The sequence below is a fragment of the Dreissena polymorpha genome, chromosome 1, assembly GCF_020536995.1.
Source record: "Dreissena polymorpha isolate Duluth1 chromosome 1, UMN_Dpol_1.0, whole genome shotgun sequence".
Classification (NCBI taxonomy): Eukaryota; Metazoa; Mollusca; class Bivalvia; order Myida; family Dreissenidae; genus Dreissena; species Dreissena polymorpha.
The window spans coordinates 88,103,711-88,120,855 of record NC_068355.1 but is presented as its reverse complement, the minus strand read 5'-3'; the positions used below and the strand labels follow the sequence as shown (position 1 = coordinate 88,120,855).

Genomic DNA, 17,145 nt, shown 5'->3' with positions numbered 1-17,145 from the left:
AGTATGTATGCGTGGATAACGTTGGATTTTAGTGCCTCATGCCTTTGGTAATTCAGTCTTAATTTGTTCAAATATGGGATATAATTGTTCGTTAGGATCTTGAATTCGTCAATCGGTCGACTGACGAAATATACGAAAATTAATGCCTGACGATATATAATGGTTTCACAGTAGTCATTTTTATGCCCCCAAAGGAGGGCATATAGTGATCAGACCGTCCGTTCGCCTGTCTGTCTTTCCGTCACACTTTGCATTTAGGTTTCGAAAAATGCTCATAACTTATATGTCGCTTCAGATGGCAACTTGACGTTTGGCATGCATGTGTATCTCATGGAGCTGCACATTTTGAGTGATGACAGGTCAAGGTCAAAGGTCAAATGTATGGCTCCAAAGCGGCGTAGAAGGGGGCATTGTGTTTCTGACAAACACATCTCTTGTTTAATCTTTTTTGCATGCAATATAACTAACCAATCAAAACATTGTACAAAGACAGTTTTCAAGCTTTCCAAACAAGAAGTGAAACATAATTTTCATCATAATACTATTCTCTTTACTTAAAGAAACAGTCAATTGGTTGTTCGCTTAGCAGTGCTTTTTACTTTAACCCACTTCTTTAGCTCACCTGATCGCTCAGGTGAGCTTTTGTAATCGGTCTTTGCCCGTTGTCTGTCCGTCCCTCCGTCGCTCACATTTGGTTTGTAAACACTAGAGGCCACATTTCTTGTCCGATCTTCATAAAACTTGGTCAGGAGATTTTTCCCAATGATACCTCGATCAAGTTTGAAACTGGGTCATGCTGGATCAAAAACTAGGTAAATAGGTAAAAAAAGAATAACCTTGTAAACACTGTAGAAGTCACATTTCATGCCCAATCTTCATGTAACTTTGTAAAAATGTTTGTCTTACTGATATGATGGTTGAGTTCAAAGGTGGTTCCGGTCCATTGAAAAACATGGCCGCTAGTGGTCGGGGCAGTTTTCCATATCTGGCTATAGAGAAATCTTGTAAACACTCTAGAGGCCACATTTCTTGTCCGATCTTCATGAAACTTGGTCAGAAGATTTGCCCCAATGATACCTCAATCAAGTTCGAAACTGGGTCATGCTGGGTCAAAAATTAGGTCACTAGGTAAAAAAAGAAAAACCTTGTACACACTGTAGAAGTCACATTTCATGCCCAATCTTCATGTAACTTTGTCAAAATGTTTGACTTGATGATATGTAGGTTGAGTTCAAAAGTGGTTCCGGTCCATTGAAAAACATTGCCACCAGTGGTCGGGGCAGTATTCCTTATTTGGCTATAGAGAAATCTTGTAAACACTCTAGAAGCCATATTTCTAGGTCCAAATCTTACAAAAACCCTGTAAACACATGTAGAATTAGCATTACTTGCAAATATTTGCATTGCAAAAAAAACATGCAAAGGGACAGTACTCAATCAAAATTAATCATATGCTCACACTGCAGAAGTAAACAGAAGAGAACCAATCTAATATCTCTAGAGTACTGAATTTTCAACTAACAGTATGCAATGAACAAGGCCCTGTAACAAAAAAGGTGAGCGAACTAGGGCCATCTTGGCTCTCTTGTTTCAATGTTTTCTTGTAACCTTTGTTAAAACAGAAATTTAGATCTGAAACTAAAAGTTGCAGATGACATTTCACAATTTACAGCAGTTTTTTAAATAACAGTTCAAAGAGGAGAGTTTCTTATAAAGGGCAGTTTCTATTACAAGGAATTGTTTTTAAAATGGCAAATTTTATGATTTATCACAACCTTGTCAATATGTTATCAGCTGCATAGAAATCTAATAAAGCACATGTCCAACTATCAAATGACCAAAAGGAGCTGAGCACATAACATTTTGGAAGGACGAAAAAGTTGAAAAATTATTACACCTGAGTCTTTCCAATAGCCAATAAAATATTGTATTTTTAGCTCGGATGTTTTCTGAGAAAACCTGAGGTATTGTCATAGCCAGCTTGTCATCTGCCGTGCTAAAACCTTAACATTGGCTCTAAAATCATAGTGCTTCTACCTACAACTTTAAAACTTCAAATAATTATGTAGCTGCACCTTGATGAGTTCTACCGGCCACACCCATTTTTTGGTCATTAGGTCAAAGGTCAAGGTCACTGTGACCTCTAATATAAAACTTCTGACAAGCTTTCATTTATTCAAAACTGCACACGCAGCCGAGCGTTGGCACCCGCTATGAGGTGCTCTTGTTAACACAACTTTCTGTTTTCGTTTATCCATGTGGGATACCGATACTGCTTACAGGTTTATATCCATCACTTACAAAAACCATCTCACTAAATTATCCTAACCGATTATTCGCGGTTGATAATCTTTAAAGTGTGTACCCAACAACAACCAATTTACCCATCAAAAACTCATTAACATGTGCAATTATCAATCAATAATCCAGGGTAAAAAATAATATCAAGGGCTGATAATCTAACACCTCGCAGTAGATGCCAAAAAACTTAAATTGGGTCACAAGGGCTTCGTACACAAACTCCATCGAACAACAACACCAAATCAATTCAGTTGTGAAAATTAATGGTTGTTTTGCAGGTGACAATTTAGAGCAATTTCGTTGATTGGTATTGATTAAAGTGGTCTTAATTGCGTATTAACTGGTTGGTCAGATTAATGAGTGACTGAAAAATGCTGGTTGTCTTGATTTTACTGTATTTTATATGAGCCAATTTTAAATTGGGTTACAATGTAGAAATTGAATTCAATACCAATAGTAGATGAGAAAATGCATGTGTCTTTATTTCATCTTGTAAGTAATGTATTGTGAAAAAATAAAATTGTATAGATCTACATGTATAAAGAACTATTAACACATATAGAAAATTAAAATATGTTTTTATGCGGCCGGATCGAAAGATCGGGGATATATTTTTTTGGCCTGTCTGTCATTGTATGTGTCCGTGTGTGTGTCCCAAAACTTTAACCTTTTTCATAACTTTTGCAATATTGAACGTAGCAATTTGATATTTGGCATGCATGTGTATCTCATAAAGCTGCACATTTTGAGCGGTGAAAGGTCAAGGTCATCCTTCAAGGTCAAAGGTAAAAAAAAATCAAAGAGGCACATTAGGGGGCATTGTGTTTCTGACACACACATCTCTTGTTAGCTCATCTATTTTTTGAAAAAAAATTATGAGCTATTGTCATCACCTTGGCGTCGGCGTTGGCGTCCGGTTAAGTTTTGCGTTTAGGTCCACTTTTCTCAGAAAGTATTAATGCTATTGCATTCAAACTTGGTACACTTTCTTACTATCATGAGGGGACTGGGCAGGCAAAGTAAGATAACTCTGGCGTGCATTTTGACAGAATTATGTGCCCTTTTTATACTTAGAAAATTGAAAATTTTGGTTAAGTTTTGCGTTTAGGTCCACTTTTCTCAGTGAGTATCAATGCTATTGCATTCAAACTTGTTACACTTACTTACTATCATGAGGGGACTGGGCAGGCAAAGTTAGATAACTCTGGCATGCATTTTGACAGAATTATGTGCCCTTTTTATACTTAGAAAATTGAAAATTTTGGTTAAGTTTTGTGTTTAGGTCCATTTTATTCCTTAAGCATCAAAGCTATTGCTTTCATACTTGCAACACTTATTAACTATCATAAGGGGACCGTGCAGGCAAAGTTATGTAACTCCGACTGGCATTTGGACGGAATTATGGGCCCTTTATACTTAGAAAATTGAAAATTTGGTTAAGATTTATGTTTTGGTCCACTTTACCCCTAAAGTATCATAGATATTGCTTTCATACTTGGAACACCTAAAAAACTATCATAAGGGTACAGTAAAAGGACAAGTTGCATAACTCTGGTTGTCATTGTTACGGAATTATGGCCCTTTTTTTACTTAGTAACTTTTAATATATGGTTAAATTTTGTGTTTCGATCCACTTTACTTCTTAAGTATCAAGGCTATTGCTTTCAAACTTCAAATACTTTCATGCTATCATGAGGTTACTGTACCTGGCAAGTTGAATTTTACCTTGACCTTTGAATGACCTTGACTCTCAAGGTCAAATTATTAAATTTTGCTAAAATTGCCATAACTTCTTTATTTATGATTAGATTTGATTGATACTTTGACGAAACTACTCTTACCTTACATACCACAATAGACTCCACCCAAACCGTCCCCCGTGCCCTCCCCCCCTCCCTCCCCCTCCCCCCCCCCCCTATTTTTTTTTTTTTTAAGATCATCTCACAAATGACCACCACACCCTCAAACTATACCCCCACCCCACCCCACCCCCCCCCCCCCCCAATTTTTTTTTTTTTTTTTTTTTTTGAGATCATCTCACAAATTACCACCACACCCTCACACTATACCCCCCCCCCCCCCCAATTTGTTTTTTTTAAACGGTTATGTTTGAAATACCGTCCAACCATCGCACCCAAAAAATCCCTTCCCCACCCACCCACCCCACCCCACCCCCCCCCGCCCCCGATTTTTTTTTTTTTTTTCGCTTTTTTGGAAGATAATGTAATAACTGTCCACAACCCCACACTAACACCCCTCTTCACTCCACCCCTCCCTCCTTTGTGATTGAAAATGAGAGTCCCTTCACCTTTAAAAAGAAAAAAGATGAGCGGTCTGCACCCGCAAGGCGGTGCTCTTGTTACAATTGTATTAAATCACTTTACAAGGTACAACGTTACTATTGTTTATTATGCCCCCCTTCGAAGAAACTTCATAGGTACATTGATCATGACTCGCACATAACCCCTATTGATTTTGAGGTCACTAGGTCAAAGGTCAAGGTCACGGAGACCTGAAATAGTAAAATGGTTATTGAATGATTACTCAAGAACGCATACGCCTAGGATCATGAAACTTCATGGCTAGATTGATCATGACTTGCAGATGACCCCTATTGATTTTGAGGTCACTAGGTCAAAGGTCAAGGTGACCCGAAATAGTAAAATGGTTTCCGGATGATAACTGAAGAACGCATACGCCTAGGATCATGAAACTTCATGGGTAGATTGATCATGACTCGCAGATGACCCCTATTGATTTTGAGGTCACTAGGTCAAAGGTCAAGGTCACGGTGACCCGAAATAGTAAAATGGTTTTCGGATGATAACTCAAGAACGCATACGCCTAGGATCATGAAACTTCATAGGTAGATTGATCATGACTTGCAGATGACCCCTATTGATTTTGAGGTCACAAGGTCAAAGGTCAAGGTCACGGTGACCCGAAATAGTAAAATGATTTTTGGATGACAACTCAAGAACGCTTTTGCCTAGGATCATGACACTTCATAGGTACATTGATCGTGACCCGCAGATGACCCCTATTGATTTTCAGGTCACTAGGTCAAAGGTCAAGGTCACAGTGACAAAAATCGTATTCACACAATAGCTGCCACTACAACGGACAGCCCATATGGGGGGCATGCATGTTTTACAAACAGCCCTTGTTATTACATAGTTTTGGCATAATGAGGCATATTACTGCAGTAAAAAACATAATATGGTATGGGCATTTTGGGATTACCAAAGTTCATTCTGTACACAAAATAATTTATTATCTCCCTCTGTTGACTGAAACTTACTTACCAATATTTCAAAGGATCCAGTGAATGCTTGACAAAATGAATCCATAGTAAGTCTGGTGACAATTATAAAGGCAACATATATAAAAACATGAACACAGTTTTTTACAATGACTGATTGGCTGATAAGTTAATATTGGGCTACAGGAACTGTTCAATATGTTTTTTTATTAGAATCATCAGTGGTATGTTTGTGTTGTTTGTCCTCGGATTCATATAATAAAAAGCCAGTTTTAGAACTCCCCTTGTCCATTGATTGTAGAGTCCCCTGTTGAACAACATGTTGACCTGACAGCACAGTCTCCTGTCCTGAAGGTAGAGAAAGAACCAACACTCCACCCCAACAAGCAGTTTGTTGACCTGACGACCCCACCTGTTCAGGTTAAGGTAATGTCAGCTGATCATAAAATATGTCCAGGTAAAAGTAATATCTGCTCATCGTGAATATGTCCAGGTTAAGGTAATGTCTGCTCATCATGAATATGGCCAGGTTAAGGTATTGTTTGCTCATCATGAATATGTCCAGGTTAAGGTTATGTCTGCTCATCATAAATATGTCCAGGTTAAGGTAGTCTGCTCATCATGAATGTGTCCAGGTTAAGGTAATGTCTGCTCATCATAAATATGTCCAGGTTAAGGAAATGTCTGCTCATCATATATATGTCCAGGTTAAGGTAATGTCTGCTCATCATGAATGTGTCCAGGTTAAGGTAATGGCTGTCCATCATGAATCTGTCCAGGTTAAGGAAATGTCTGCTCATCATAAACGTTTCCAGGTGAGGTAATGTCTGCTCATCATGAATGTGTCCAGGTTAAGGTAATGTATTCTCATCGTGAATTTGTCCAGGTTAAGGTGATGTCTGCACATAAATTTGCTTTAAGAAATTTTATTTTTAAACTTTCTTTGCAGATTCCTCGTTACTAGCTAATTATGCACTAATATTGCTTAAACCATGGCCTTTTAATGAAATTATTGTAGAAGGAAGCCCCGATGGACCATTCTGGTGACGAAGGTGCAGAAAGGCAGATAGGCAACAATCCCCCAACACCACTTCGAATTCCTCACACACAAAGTGTTGGTGGAACCAATCTTTGGGCTAAGTTTGAACAACAGAAATCTTCACACGACAGTGACATGAATTCCCCCGAAAAAGCTCATTTTAACCCCCCAAAAGTCAAAGATAAATCATTGGATTCTGATAAAAGACACGCACAAGTTCTGACTTCTAGTATTGCAAGTATCAGTTCTATTAATATACCAAATCAGAAAGATTTCAGACCAATGCTGAGTTCCACAACTATATTCGGTGCCATTGAAAGTCCAGATGTTCAACACACAAGCTCCCTGAGTGGACGCAGTAATAGGTCAGTTTCTGCTAGCAGTGCAGGCCAGAGCATGTTAGTTGAGGACTCGCCTGGTTCCCCTGCCCGTCAGCCCCTGCAGCCCCTGGTACAGGACTCGCCTGCCAACACCTCCAGACACAGGCAGCACACTGGGTCCTCTCACCACTCAGCAGGGGCAAACGTGAGCAATGAGGATGACACAAGGCAAGAAGATGGCTCAGTTGTAATTGATGATTCTGTGATTGTGTCTGATGATGAGGAAAAGGAAAATATCGAGCCTGGTAACATATCTGTGAATGATATTCGAGGAATACTTGAAAAAAGTCTGCATAGTCACAAAGGCCATAATAGCTTCTCTGTTGTTGAGAGTCCAATTGTAACAAAACCTCGTAGGAAATCTACAGCCTATCAGAGACGAGTTATTGAAAGTTCTGACGAAGATGACACAAGCACTAGTGACACTGAGAGGCCATCAGAAGCTCTTCAGCTAGATGAATCCAATAACGCAGGTTATGCAAACCATGAAATGGTGCATGAGAGTTCGAATGAGGCTGATGAAGAAAGTTATGAAGCCAGTGAAGAAAATAATGAAGGAGTGGCAGACCAGGGCATGGATGTTGAAGATGGAGATGCTGTGTCTCAAAGGGGTGTCAGTGAAGACAGGTTTTCGAGTGTGGATAAGTCAGCTCATGGTAGGACTAATTCTGACAATGTTGAAAACAACTATGATACTGAGCATGAACATGGTGCTAAGGTGTGTGATGGGATGGATGAAGTTGAACATGGGGAAGAGTTGGAAGAAGAATGTGATTATGAGGAGGACGAAGATTTAGAAGAATCGCAAGAGCTTGAAGGTAATGAGGTTCATAAAATTAATGTGGTAAAATTTATGATTTACAAATTATGTAAGGATTTCACAAATGCATCTGTTGGGCGTTTTGTGAATAGCTTCACATATACCGTTATATGATTTAAGCAGAAATATGAAAAAAAATGTTCTTAAAGTCTACTGGATTTCATGTTATTTATTATTTTCATAGTGACCAGGTTGCAATGTGGAGGTCCTGGGTACGATCTTGGAGAAAATTCTCAGTATATTATTAGAGACAGCAAATACTGATTAGTTTCCCAGGAAACAGACTATAAAGTATCTAAATAATCCCAAAGGAAAAAGAAAAAATTATATTAAACTAATCATTCACTATGTTAAGACCATCAATCTGAAGTTTCAGATTGATATGTTTTCCCTTGGCATAAAACTGAATATGTTTTCCATATTCTTTAGAGAGTTATGTGTCTTTGAACTGAGGCAAACATTTGGATGCTCACATCATTGTTCCTTGCTTGCCTTCATAGTGTGCCCTTGAACTTGGGCATATGTTTTATACTAACAGAATAGTACATACCGGTATGTACTTTGTGTCATAAACAAGTCTCTCAGTTTCTGTGTATCAACAAGAAACTTAATAGAAGTTTTATATACTCCATAGATAAGAAAGACATTATTTTTGGTGTGTGTTTCGGTATTCTTTGCCCTTTAACTTCAAAATATTTTGCATATTAACACAATGTGCATAGTACTTAGTATTGTGAACTAGTGGCTAAGGTCCCTAGTTATCAACCCCTTACTTCATAGATATGTATATATAGCCCATTGTTTTACACTGTAGAGTTTGCCAGACTGCCAGTGGAAGACCAGATCCAGTACAATGAGCTTGTAGAGAAAAGCAGGTAGTGTACCTACTTTCTGCTATAGTATAGTTACCTTGCCTAGTGCAAGCAACAGCACCTAAAAAGTATACACAATAGGCATTACACAATTTATATTTGTTATGTGTTAACTGGTGACTTAATAAGGTCATTCACTGTCCCTCATCATCAACAATGATTATAAGTTCCCTACCGCTTTCACCACTGGTGACTTGAGATTTAACCTCTTTCAAAACAATTTCCTACTTTTTCTCAAAACATAATTATACCCACACAAACAAAGTTTAGGGGGGTATATAGGAGTGAACTTGTCCATTGGTCGGTTGGTCTGTCTGTCGGTCCATATTAAGTGTCCGCTCTCTAATTATCCCCCGCCAGTCCCTCCGGCCGGCACTTTTGTGTCCGGAGCCAGATCTTGGAAGTGCTTTGGCGGATTTCTTTTAAACTTGGTATGAGTATATATATGGATAAGAGGATGATGCACGCCAAATGGCATTGTACACCATCTGTTAATAACGGAGTTATGGCCCTTTGTATTTTGAAAAAAATGCTTTTTTGTGTCGGGAGCCATATCTTGGAAGTGCTTTGGCGGATTTCATTTAAACTTGGTATGAGTATATATATATATATATGGATAAGAGGATGATGCACGCCAAATGGCATTGTACATTATTGGATAATAACAGAGTTATGGACCTTTGTATCTTGGAAAATGCTTTTTTTGTGTGTCTGGAGCCATATCTTGTCTGAATGTGCTTTGAGGGATTTCATTGAAACTTGGTATGAGTATATATATTTGGATAAGAGGATGATGCACGTTGGCGTTGTCCATCAGTCCAGAAAACTTTTGTGTCCAGAAGTGTATTGGCGGGGGATATCAATCCAACGAATTTGCTTGTTTAAGTTGTTTTCATCCGATCTTCAATAAACTTGGTCAGATGTTGTATCTTATAATCTAGATGATGTCTAGGTCAAGTTTGAATATGGGTCATGCCGGGTCAAAAACTAGGTCACATGGTCACTTAGTGCATTTTAAACATTAAGCATGGTGTCCTCTCTCTAATTCAAGTAGTTTTCATCCAATCTTCACCAAACTTGGTCAGAAGTTGTATCTAGATGATGTCTAGGTCAGGTTTGACTATGGGTCATGCCGGGTCAAAAACTAGGTCACTTAGTGCGTTTTAATTATTCAGCATGGCGTCGTCTCTCTAATTCAAGTAGTTTCCATCCAATATCTTCACCAAACTTGGTCAGAAGTTTTATCTAGATGATCTCTACGCCAAGTTTTAACATGGGCCATGCCAAGCCAAAAACTAGGTCACGGGGTCACTTAGTGCGTTTTTTTAACATTCAGCATGGTGTCCACTCGATAATTCAAGTAGTTTTCATCCGAGCTTCACCAAACTTGGTCAGAAAATTTATCTAGATTAACTTAAGGCCAAGTTCGATCATTGGCCATGCCAGATCAAAAACTAGGTCAAGGGGTCACTTAGTATGTTTTACACATTAAGCATGGTGTCTGCTCTCTAATTCAAGTAGTTTTCATCCTATCTTCACCACACTTGGTCAGAAGTTGTATCTAGATGATGTGTAGGTCAAGTTCGAACATGGGTCATGCCGGATCAAAAACTAGGTCACAGGGTCACTGAGTGCGTTTTAAACATTGAGCATGGTGTCCGCTGTTTTTGTGAAGACAACATGCAAAATATTCTGTTTCAATGCTGCATGTAGGGGTATTTGTCGCGTCAGTGACAAAGTAGTCCAATAGCCATATGATACAGCCATGTTTCCCCTCTTCAGTTAGTACTGCCAGTTCAATAGCCATATGATACACCTTTGTCTCCCCTCTTCAGTTAGTACTGCCAGTTCAATAGCCATATGATACACCTTTGTCTCCCCTATTCAGTTAGTACTGCCAGTTCAATAACCATATGATAAACCCATGTCTCCCCTCTTCAATTAGTACTGCAATCCCATAGCCATATGATACACCCGTGTCTCCCCTGTTCAGTAAGTACTGCCAGTCCAATAGCCATATGCTACACGTCTGCCTACCCTGTTCAGTAAGTACTGCCAGTCCAATAGCCATATGCTACACGTCTGCCTACCCTGTTCAGTTAGTACTGCCAGTTCAATAGCCATATGATACACCTTTTTCCCCCCTTATTCAGTTAGTACTGCCAGTTCAATAGCCATATGATAAACCCATGTCTCCCCTCTTCAATTAGTACTGCAATCCCATAGCCATATGATACACCCGTGTCTCCCCTGTTCAGTAAGTACTGCAAGTCCAATAGCCATATGATACACCTGTGTCTCCCCTGTTCAGTTAGTATTGCCAGTCCAATAGCCATATGATACAGCCATGTCTCCCCTCTTCAGTTAGTACTGCCAGTTCAATAGCCATATGATACACCTTTGTCTCCCCTATTCAGTTAGTACTGCTAGTCCGATTGCCATGTAAAACTTCCATGTCTCCCCTCTTCAGTAAGTACTGCCAGTCCAATAGCCATATGATACAGCCGTGTTTCCCCTGTTCAGTTAGTATTGCCAGTTCAATAGCCATATGATACACCAGTGTATCCCCTCTTCAGTTAGTACTGCTAGTCCAATTGCCATATAAAAAACACCCATGTCTCCCCTCTTCAGTAAGTACTGCCAGACCAATAGCCATATGATACACCCGTGTCTCCCCTGTTCAGTTAGTACTGCCAGTTCAATAACCATATGATACACCTGTGTCTCCTCTTTTCAGTTACTACTGCCAGTCCAATAGCCATATGATACACCCGTGTCTCCTCTTTTCAGTTACTACTGCCAGTCCAATAGCCATATGATACACCCGTGTCTCCTCTTTTCAGTTACTACTGCCAGTCTAATAGCCATATGATACACCTGTGTCTCCCCTCTTTAGTTAGTACTGCCAGTCCAATAGCCATATGATACACCTGTGTCTCCCCTCTTCAGTTAGTACTCCCAGTCCAATAGTCATATGATACATCTGTGTCTCCCCTCTTCAGTTATTACTGCCAGTCCAATAGCCATATGATACACCTGTGTCTCCTCTCTGCAGTTTCTACTGCCAGTCTAATAGCCATATGATACACCCCTGCCTACCCTGTTCAGTTAGTATTGCCAGTCCAATAGCCATATGATACACCCATGTCTCCCCTGTTCAGTTAGTACTGGAGTTTAATAGCCATATGATACACCGGTGTCTCCCCTGTTCAGTTAGTACTGCCAGTCCTATAGCCATATGCTACACCCGTGTCTCCCCTCTTCAGTTAGTACTGCCAGTCCAATAGCTATATGATGCACCGTTCTCTCCCCTATTAAGTTAGTACTGCCAGTCCAATAGCCATATTATACACCCTTGTCTCCCCTCTTCAGTTAGTACTGCCAGTCGAATAGCCATATGATACACCCATGTCTCCCCTCTTCAGTTTGTACTGGCAGTCCAATAGCCATATGATACACCCGTGTCTCCCCTGTTCAGTTAGTACTGCCAGTCCAATAGCCATATGACGGACCTGTGTCTCCCCTGTTCTGTTAGTATTGCCAGTTCAATAGCCATATAACGACTCCATTTGTCCTGTGTTCAGGTCTTACTGCCAGGCAAGGGACTATGAGATGGGGCTGGCTTGCGTGCTACAGGCTCTAGAGATCTACCAGGACGAGGAACTGCAGTCTACAGCCATGCTTATACAGCGCAAGGTGCTGCGTCGACAGAATAGGCAACCGCACTGAGGCACGCTGCATATGATAAAACTGTCATTATTTGCTTTGTAAACAGGATGTCGTGCTCGTGCAGTATTTGAACTTGAGAATTTATTGTTCATGATTATTCTATCCAAGAAATGTTTTTTGATGTACACATATTAAAATACAATCTTTTCACAATCAGATAGATTTAAACATATGTGTGCCTATATATTTACGTTTTTTTTTTTTATATATAAATTTTTATCATCTTTTTTGGATATATAAAGCAATACTGTTATTATTGTTTGAATACCTATCTACAGGAATAGTTAGGAGTACATGTTTATTCTGACGATTTAAAATGTTGAGCTGCTTTGATTTCACATTTAAATTGTCAACAGTTTGCCCATAAATTCTTATTTATAACTATTTTCAGAAAAATATTGTTTCTGCATGACCCAATTATAAATTTGTGATTGATGAGGAATTAAGGGTAAGAAAAATCATTTAGTTTATTTATCTAGCAGAGTTAACACCCATGGAAACATACAGGGTTCTCACTGCCATTCCCAATTGTTGCCAAAAATGCCAAAGTTTTTTAAAAGGGGTGATACAATTTTCAATTTGCGAAAAACAAGTGGCGATTTTAAATCTCTGCCATTAGTTTCCTCATTTACAGGTTATGCAAATTTGAACATTGAAATGGACGGTCAGGAGCAATTAGACTTATTGGAATTGTTTTTTATTAATTGCCATTTAACTATGCTTCTGCAAAATTTAATGGCCCATTAAAACAATCTACAATCAATGACAAATCAGAAAAAATAGAGATTTTATTTACTTATGTCTTACAATAATTGAAATGCATCCTTTTGAAATCAAAAACTAATTTCAGCCTCTACTATAGAAATTAATTCAGCAGAAATGAGGCTAATCAATTTTTATGTACATAGAAGGTTAAGGGTTAAATATATAAAGTTAACTCAGTTAAGTACATCAATAAATCAACATCATCACATATTTGTGTTTAATTTTTGTTTCCCCTGAACTTCCCAATACGAATTGTTTATGATGTGCATGGGGTGTATCAAAGAGTGAAGAGATGATTAAATGCCGAACAGAAACCACTTCTCTTTTAAGCTGCCTCACTTTTCCCTATTCCTGTGGGATTATCTGAGAGATATATATGTATTTAATCTACAAAAGCGGTATGAATGTTTTCAATACGGAAGAGTTAATATGCATGTTTTGGCAAATTACGCAATAACAACACAACATGGCAAAGTATGAACATTGAACTTAATTACAAGGCAGTCCGTTATAATAGTGCAGGTTTGTGGCCATAATTGGAGTTACAGTGTATGTTCATTCTGCCATGAGCACAGATTAAAACCAAACATTCAAGTAAGGACTAGTGTTATATTGGTTTTTAAGAATGAAACCTGTTTACGTTGCCGTGGTGTTATGGATATGGTGTCTGCCTAGCGACCGGGAGGTCAAGGATTCGATCCCCATCTTGGGAGCGTTCTTTAGATCTCCCCGAAAAACACCAAGTACTGTTTCTAGGTCCAGGAAACGGACACGAGAGCTTTTATATAAGCCTTAGGCATTTGATGCAATCAAGCTAAAATAAATAGGTTTAAACTAAGAATGAAACAAGAGGGTCTGAAAGGCCCAAAGTCGCTCACCTGAGATTCAAAGGAACTGACCTGTTCTGTGCAGCCCAAGATGTCATTAGAGCAAAACTAGTGAACACCCTGGCAACCATGTTTTTGAACAGACAAGAACCATTTTCATGCACATCCAAGATATCATTTAAACTAATATTCTGACAAAGTTTCATGAAGCCATACAAGAAAAAATGCCCCGCCCCCTGGTGACCATGTTTTTCAAGCAACTAGAAACATTTTCAAACTTGTCCAATATATAATTGGGAAAAATTTTCTGACCAAGTTTCATGATGATTGGACAATAAATATGACTTCTAGATTGTTAGCAAGGTTTACCTATAGCTATATAAGGAAAAATGCCAGGCCCCCTTGACGGCCATGTTTTTCAACCAACCGGAACCATTTTCGAACTCATCCAAGATATCATTGCGACAAATCTTCTGACCAAGTTTCATGAAGATTGGACAATAATGTGGCCTCTAGAGTGTTAACAAGGTTTTACTATAGCCATATTTGGAAAAATGCCCGCCCCCAGGTGGCCATATTTTTCAATTAACCGGCATCATTTTTTAACTTGTCCAAGATATTATTGCGATGAATCTTCTTACAAAGATAAATTGGTTGGAAGATTGGAAATAAATGTGGCCTCTAGAGTGTAAACAAGATTTCACTATAGCCATATAAGGAAAAATGACCTGCCCCTTGGCAGCCATGTTTTTTAAGCAAACATAACCATTTTCATGCTCATCCAAGATATCATTCAGACCAAATTTCATGAAGATTGAACAATAAATGTGGCCTCTAGAGTGTTAACAAGGTTTTACTAAAGCCATATATAGCCATATTAGGAAAAATGCCCCGCCCCCTGTTGGGCATGTTTTTGAAGCAACCAAAACCATTTTCAAACTCATCCAATATATCATTGGGAGACAACCTTCTGACCAAATTTCATGAAGATCGGACAATAAATGTGGCCTCTAGAGTGTTAAAAAAGTTTTACTATAGCCAAATAAGGAAAAATGCCCTGCCCCCTGGCAGCCATGTTTTTCAACCAACTGGCATCATTTTTGAACTCGTCCAAGATATTATTGGGATGAATCTTCTGACCAAGTTTCGTGAAGATCGGACAATAAATGTGACCTCTAGAGTGTTAACAAGATTTTAATAGAGCCATATAAGGAAAAATGACCTGCCCCTTGGCAGCCATGTTTTTCAAGCAAACGTTACCATTTTTGAACTCATCCAAGATATCATTGAGACAAATCTTCTGACCAAAATTTCATGAAGATTGGACAATAATGTGGCCTCTAGAGTGTTAACAAGGTTTTACTATAGCCATATTAGGAAAAATGCCCGCCCCCAGGTGGCCATCTTTTTCAACCAACCAACGGGAATCGTTTTTTAACTCTTCCAAGATATTATTAGGATGAATCTTCTGGCCAAGTTTCATGAAGATCGGACAATAAATGTGGCCTCTAGAGTGTTAACAATATTTTACTATAGCCATATCAGGAAAAATGCCCCGCCCCTTGGAAGCCACGATTTTCAAGCGAACATAATTATTTTCAAACTCTTTCAAGATATCATTGAGACCAATCTTCTGACCAAATTTCATGAAGATTGGATAATAAATGTGGCCTCTGGAGTGTTAACAAGGTTTTACTATAGCCATATATAGCCATATAAGGAAAAATGCCCCGTCCCTGGTGGCCATGCTTTTAAAGCCACCAAAACCATTTTCAAATTCATCCAAGATATCATTGGGACAAATCTTCTGACCAAGTTTCCAGATGATCGGAAAATACATGTGACCTCTAGAGTGTTAACAAGGTTTTAGTATAGCCATATAAGAAAAAATGCCCCACACCCGTGGTGGCCATGTTTTTCAACCAACCGGCATCATTTTTGAACTCGTCCAAGATATTATTGGGATGAATCTTCTGACCAAGTTTCATGAAGATCGGACTATAAATGTGGCCTCTTAGGGTGTTAACAAGGTTTTACTATAGCCATATATAGCCATATAAGGAAAAATGCCCCGTCCCTGGCGGCCATGCTTTTAAAGCAACCAAAACCATTTTTAAACTCATCCAAGATATCATTGGGACAAATCTTCTGACCAAGTTTCCAGATGATCGGAAAATAAATGTGACCTCTAGAGTGTTAACAAGGTTTTAGTATAGCCATATAAGGAAAAATGCCCTGCCCCCTGGCAGCCATGTTTTTCAACCAACTGGCATCATTTTTGAACTCGTCCAAGATATTATTGGGATGAATCTTCTGACCAAGTTTCGTGAAGATCGGACTATAAATGTGGCCTCTAGAGTGTAAACAAGATTTAACTATAGCGATATATAGCCATATAAGGAAAAATGCCCGCCCCTTGGCAGCCATGTTTGTCAAGCAAACGTAACCATTTTTGAACTCGTCCAAGATATCATTGAGACAAATCTTCTGACCAAAATTTCATGAAGATTGGACAATAATGTGGCCTCTAGAGAGTTAACAAGGCAAATGTTGAAGCCGCACAACGGACGACGCATGACGGACAAAAGGCAATCACAAAAGCTCAACAAGAGTACGCTGTGCTCAGGTGAGCTAAAAATTACAGGCAAAGAGAAATTTAATAAGCAATAAGGAGTTCCATCCAAATGTAGGGTAGTTGTTAACAAAAATTCACTTTCATTTTCGCACTATTTTTCGGAAATCCCAGGGAAGCACATTTTTTGCATTACTGCGTATGACGTAATAAAACATCTCATTGAATCTAAATGCGTTTAATTTGATTTAAACTCACTTGTCCATTGGCTGTTACAATTTAATCTTAACAGTGCCCCTTGAAACCGCTTTCTCATAATGCACTGTTCATTTTACACTTCCGAAAAATGGCATATGTTTGTGTTTATGAATTTGTCTTCATAAATTGTCAGAATATTTTGTTTAATTAATGTAATTATATAGGATAATCCGATATATATGCACATTAGAAGAGGTAAATATACAGTTATCGATACGGTAGAGTCCATGTATTGGCGAATGACAACACAACCTTGTAATAATGTATGAATGCTAAGAACTTATAATGCGAATCCGTTTAGAACGCTGTCTTGTACCCTG

General features: G+C 38.8%; 1 protein-coding gene across 2 annotated transcripts in view; it reads left to right on the top strand.

The window, feature by feature from the left end:
* Positions 1-13,376, top strand: part of LOC127839403 (DNA excision repair protein ERCC-6-like) — a 130,739-nt gene extending 117,363 nt beyond the window's left edge. For both annotated transcript variants that reach the window (XM_052367771.1, XM_052367774.1), the window contains 4 exons: positions 5,865-5,989; positions 6,582-7,800; positions 8,617-8,677; positions 12,259-13,376. In XM_052367771.1, the coding sequence (XP_052223731.1) occupies positions 5,865-5,989; positions 6,582-7,800; positions 8,617-8,677; positions 12,259-12,403 (1,550 nt within the window). In that variant the 3' untranslated portion in view covers positions 12,404-13,376. The remainder of the gene's footprint in view (positions 1-5,864; positions 5,990-6,581; positions 7,801-8,616; positions 8,678-12,258) is intronic.
* Positions 13,377-17,145: the final 3,769 nt, after the last annotated feature.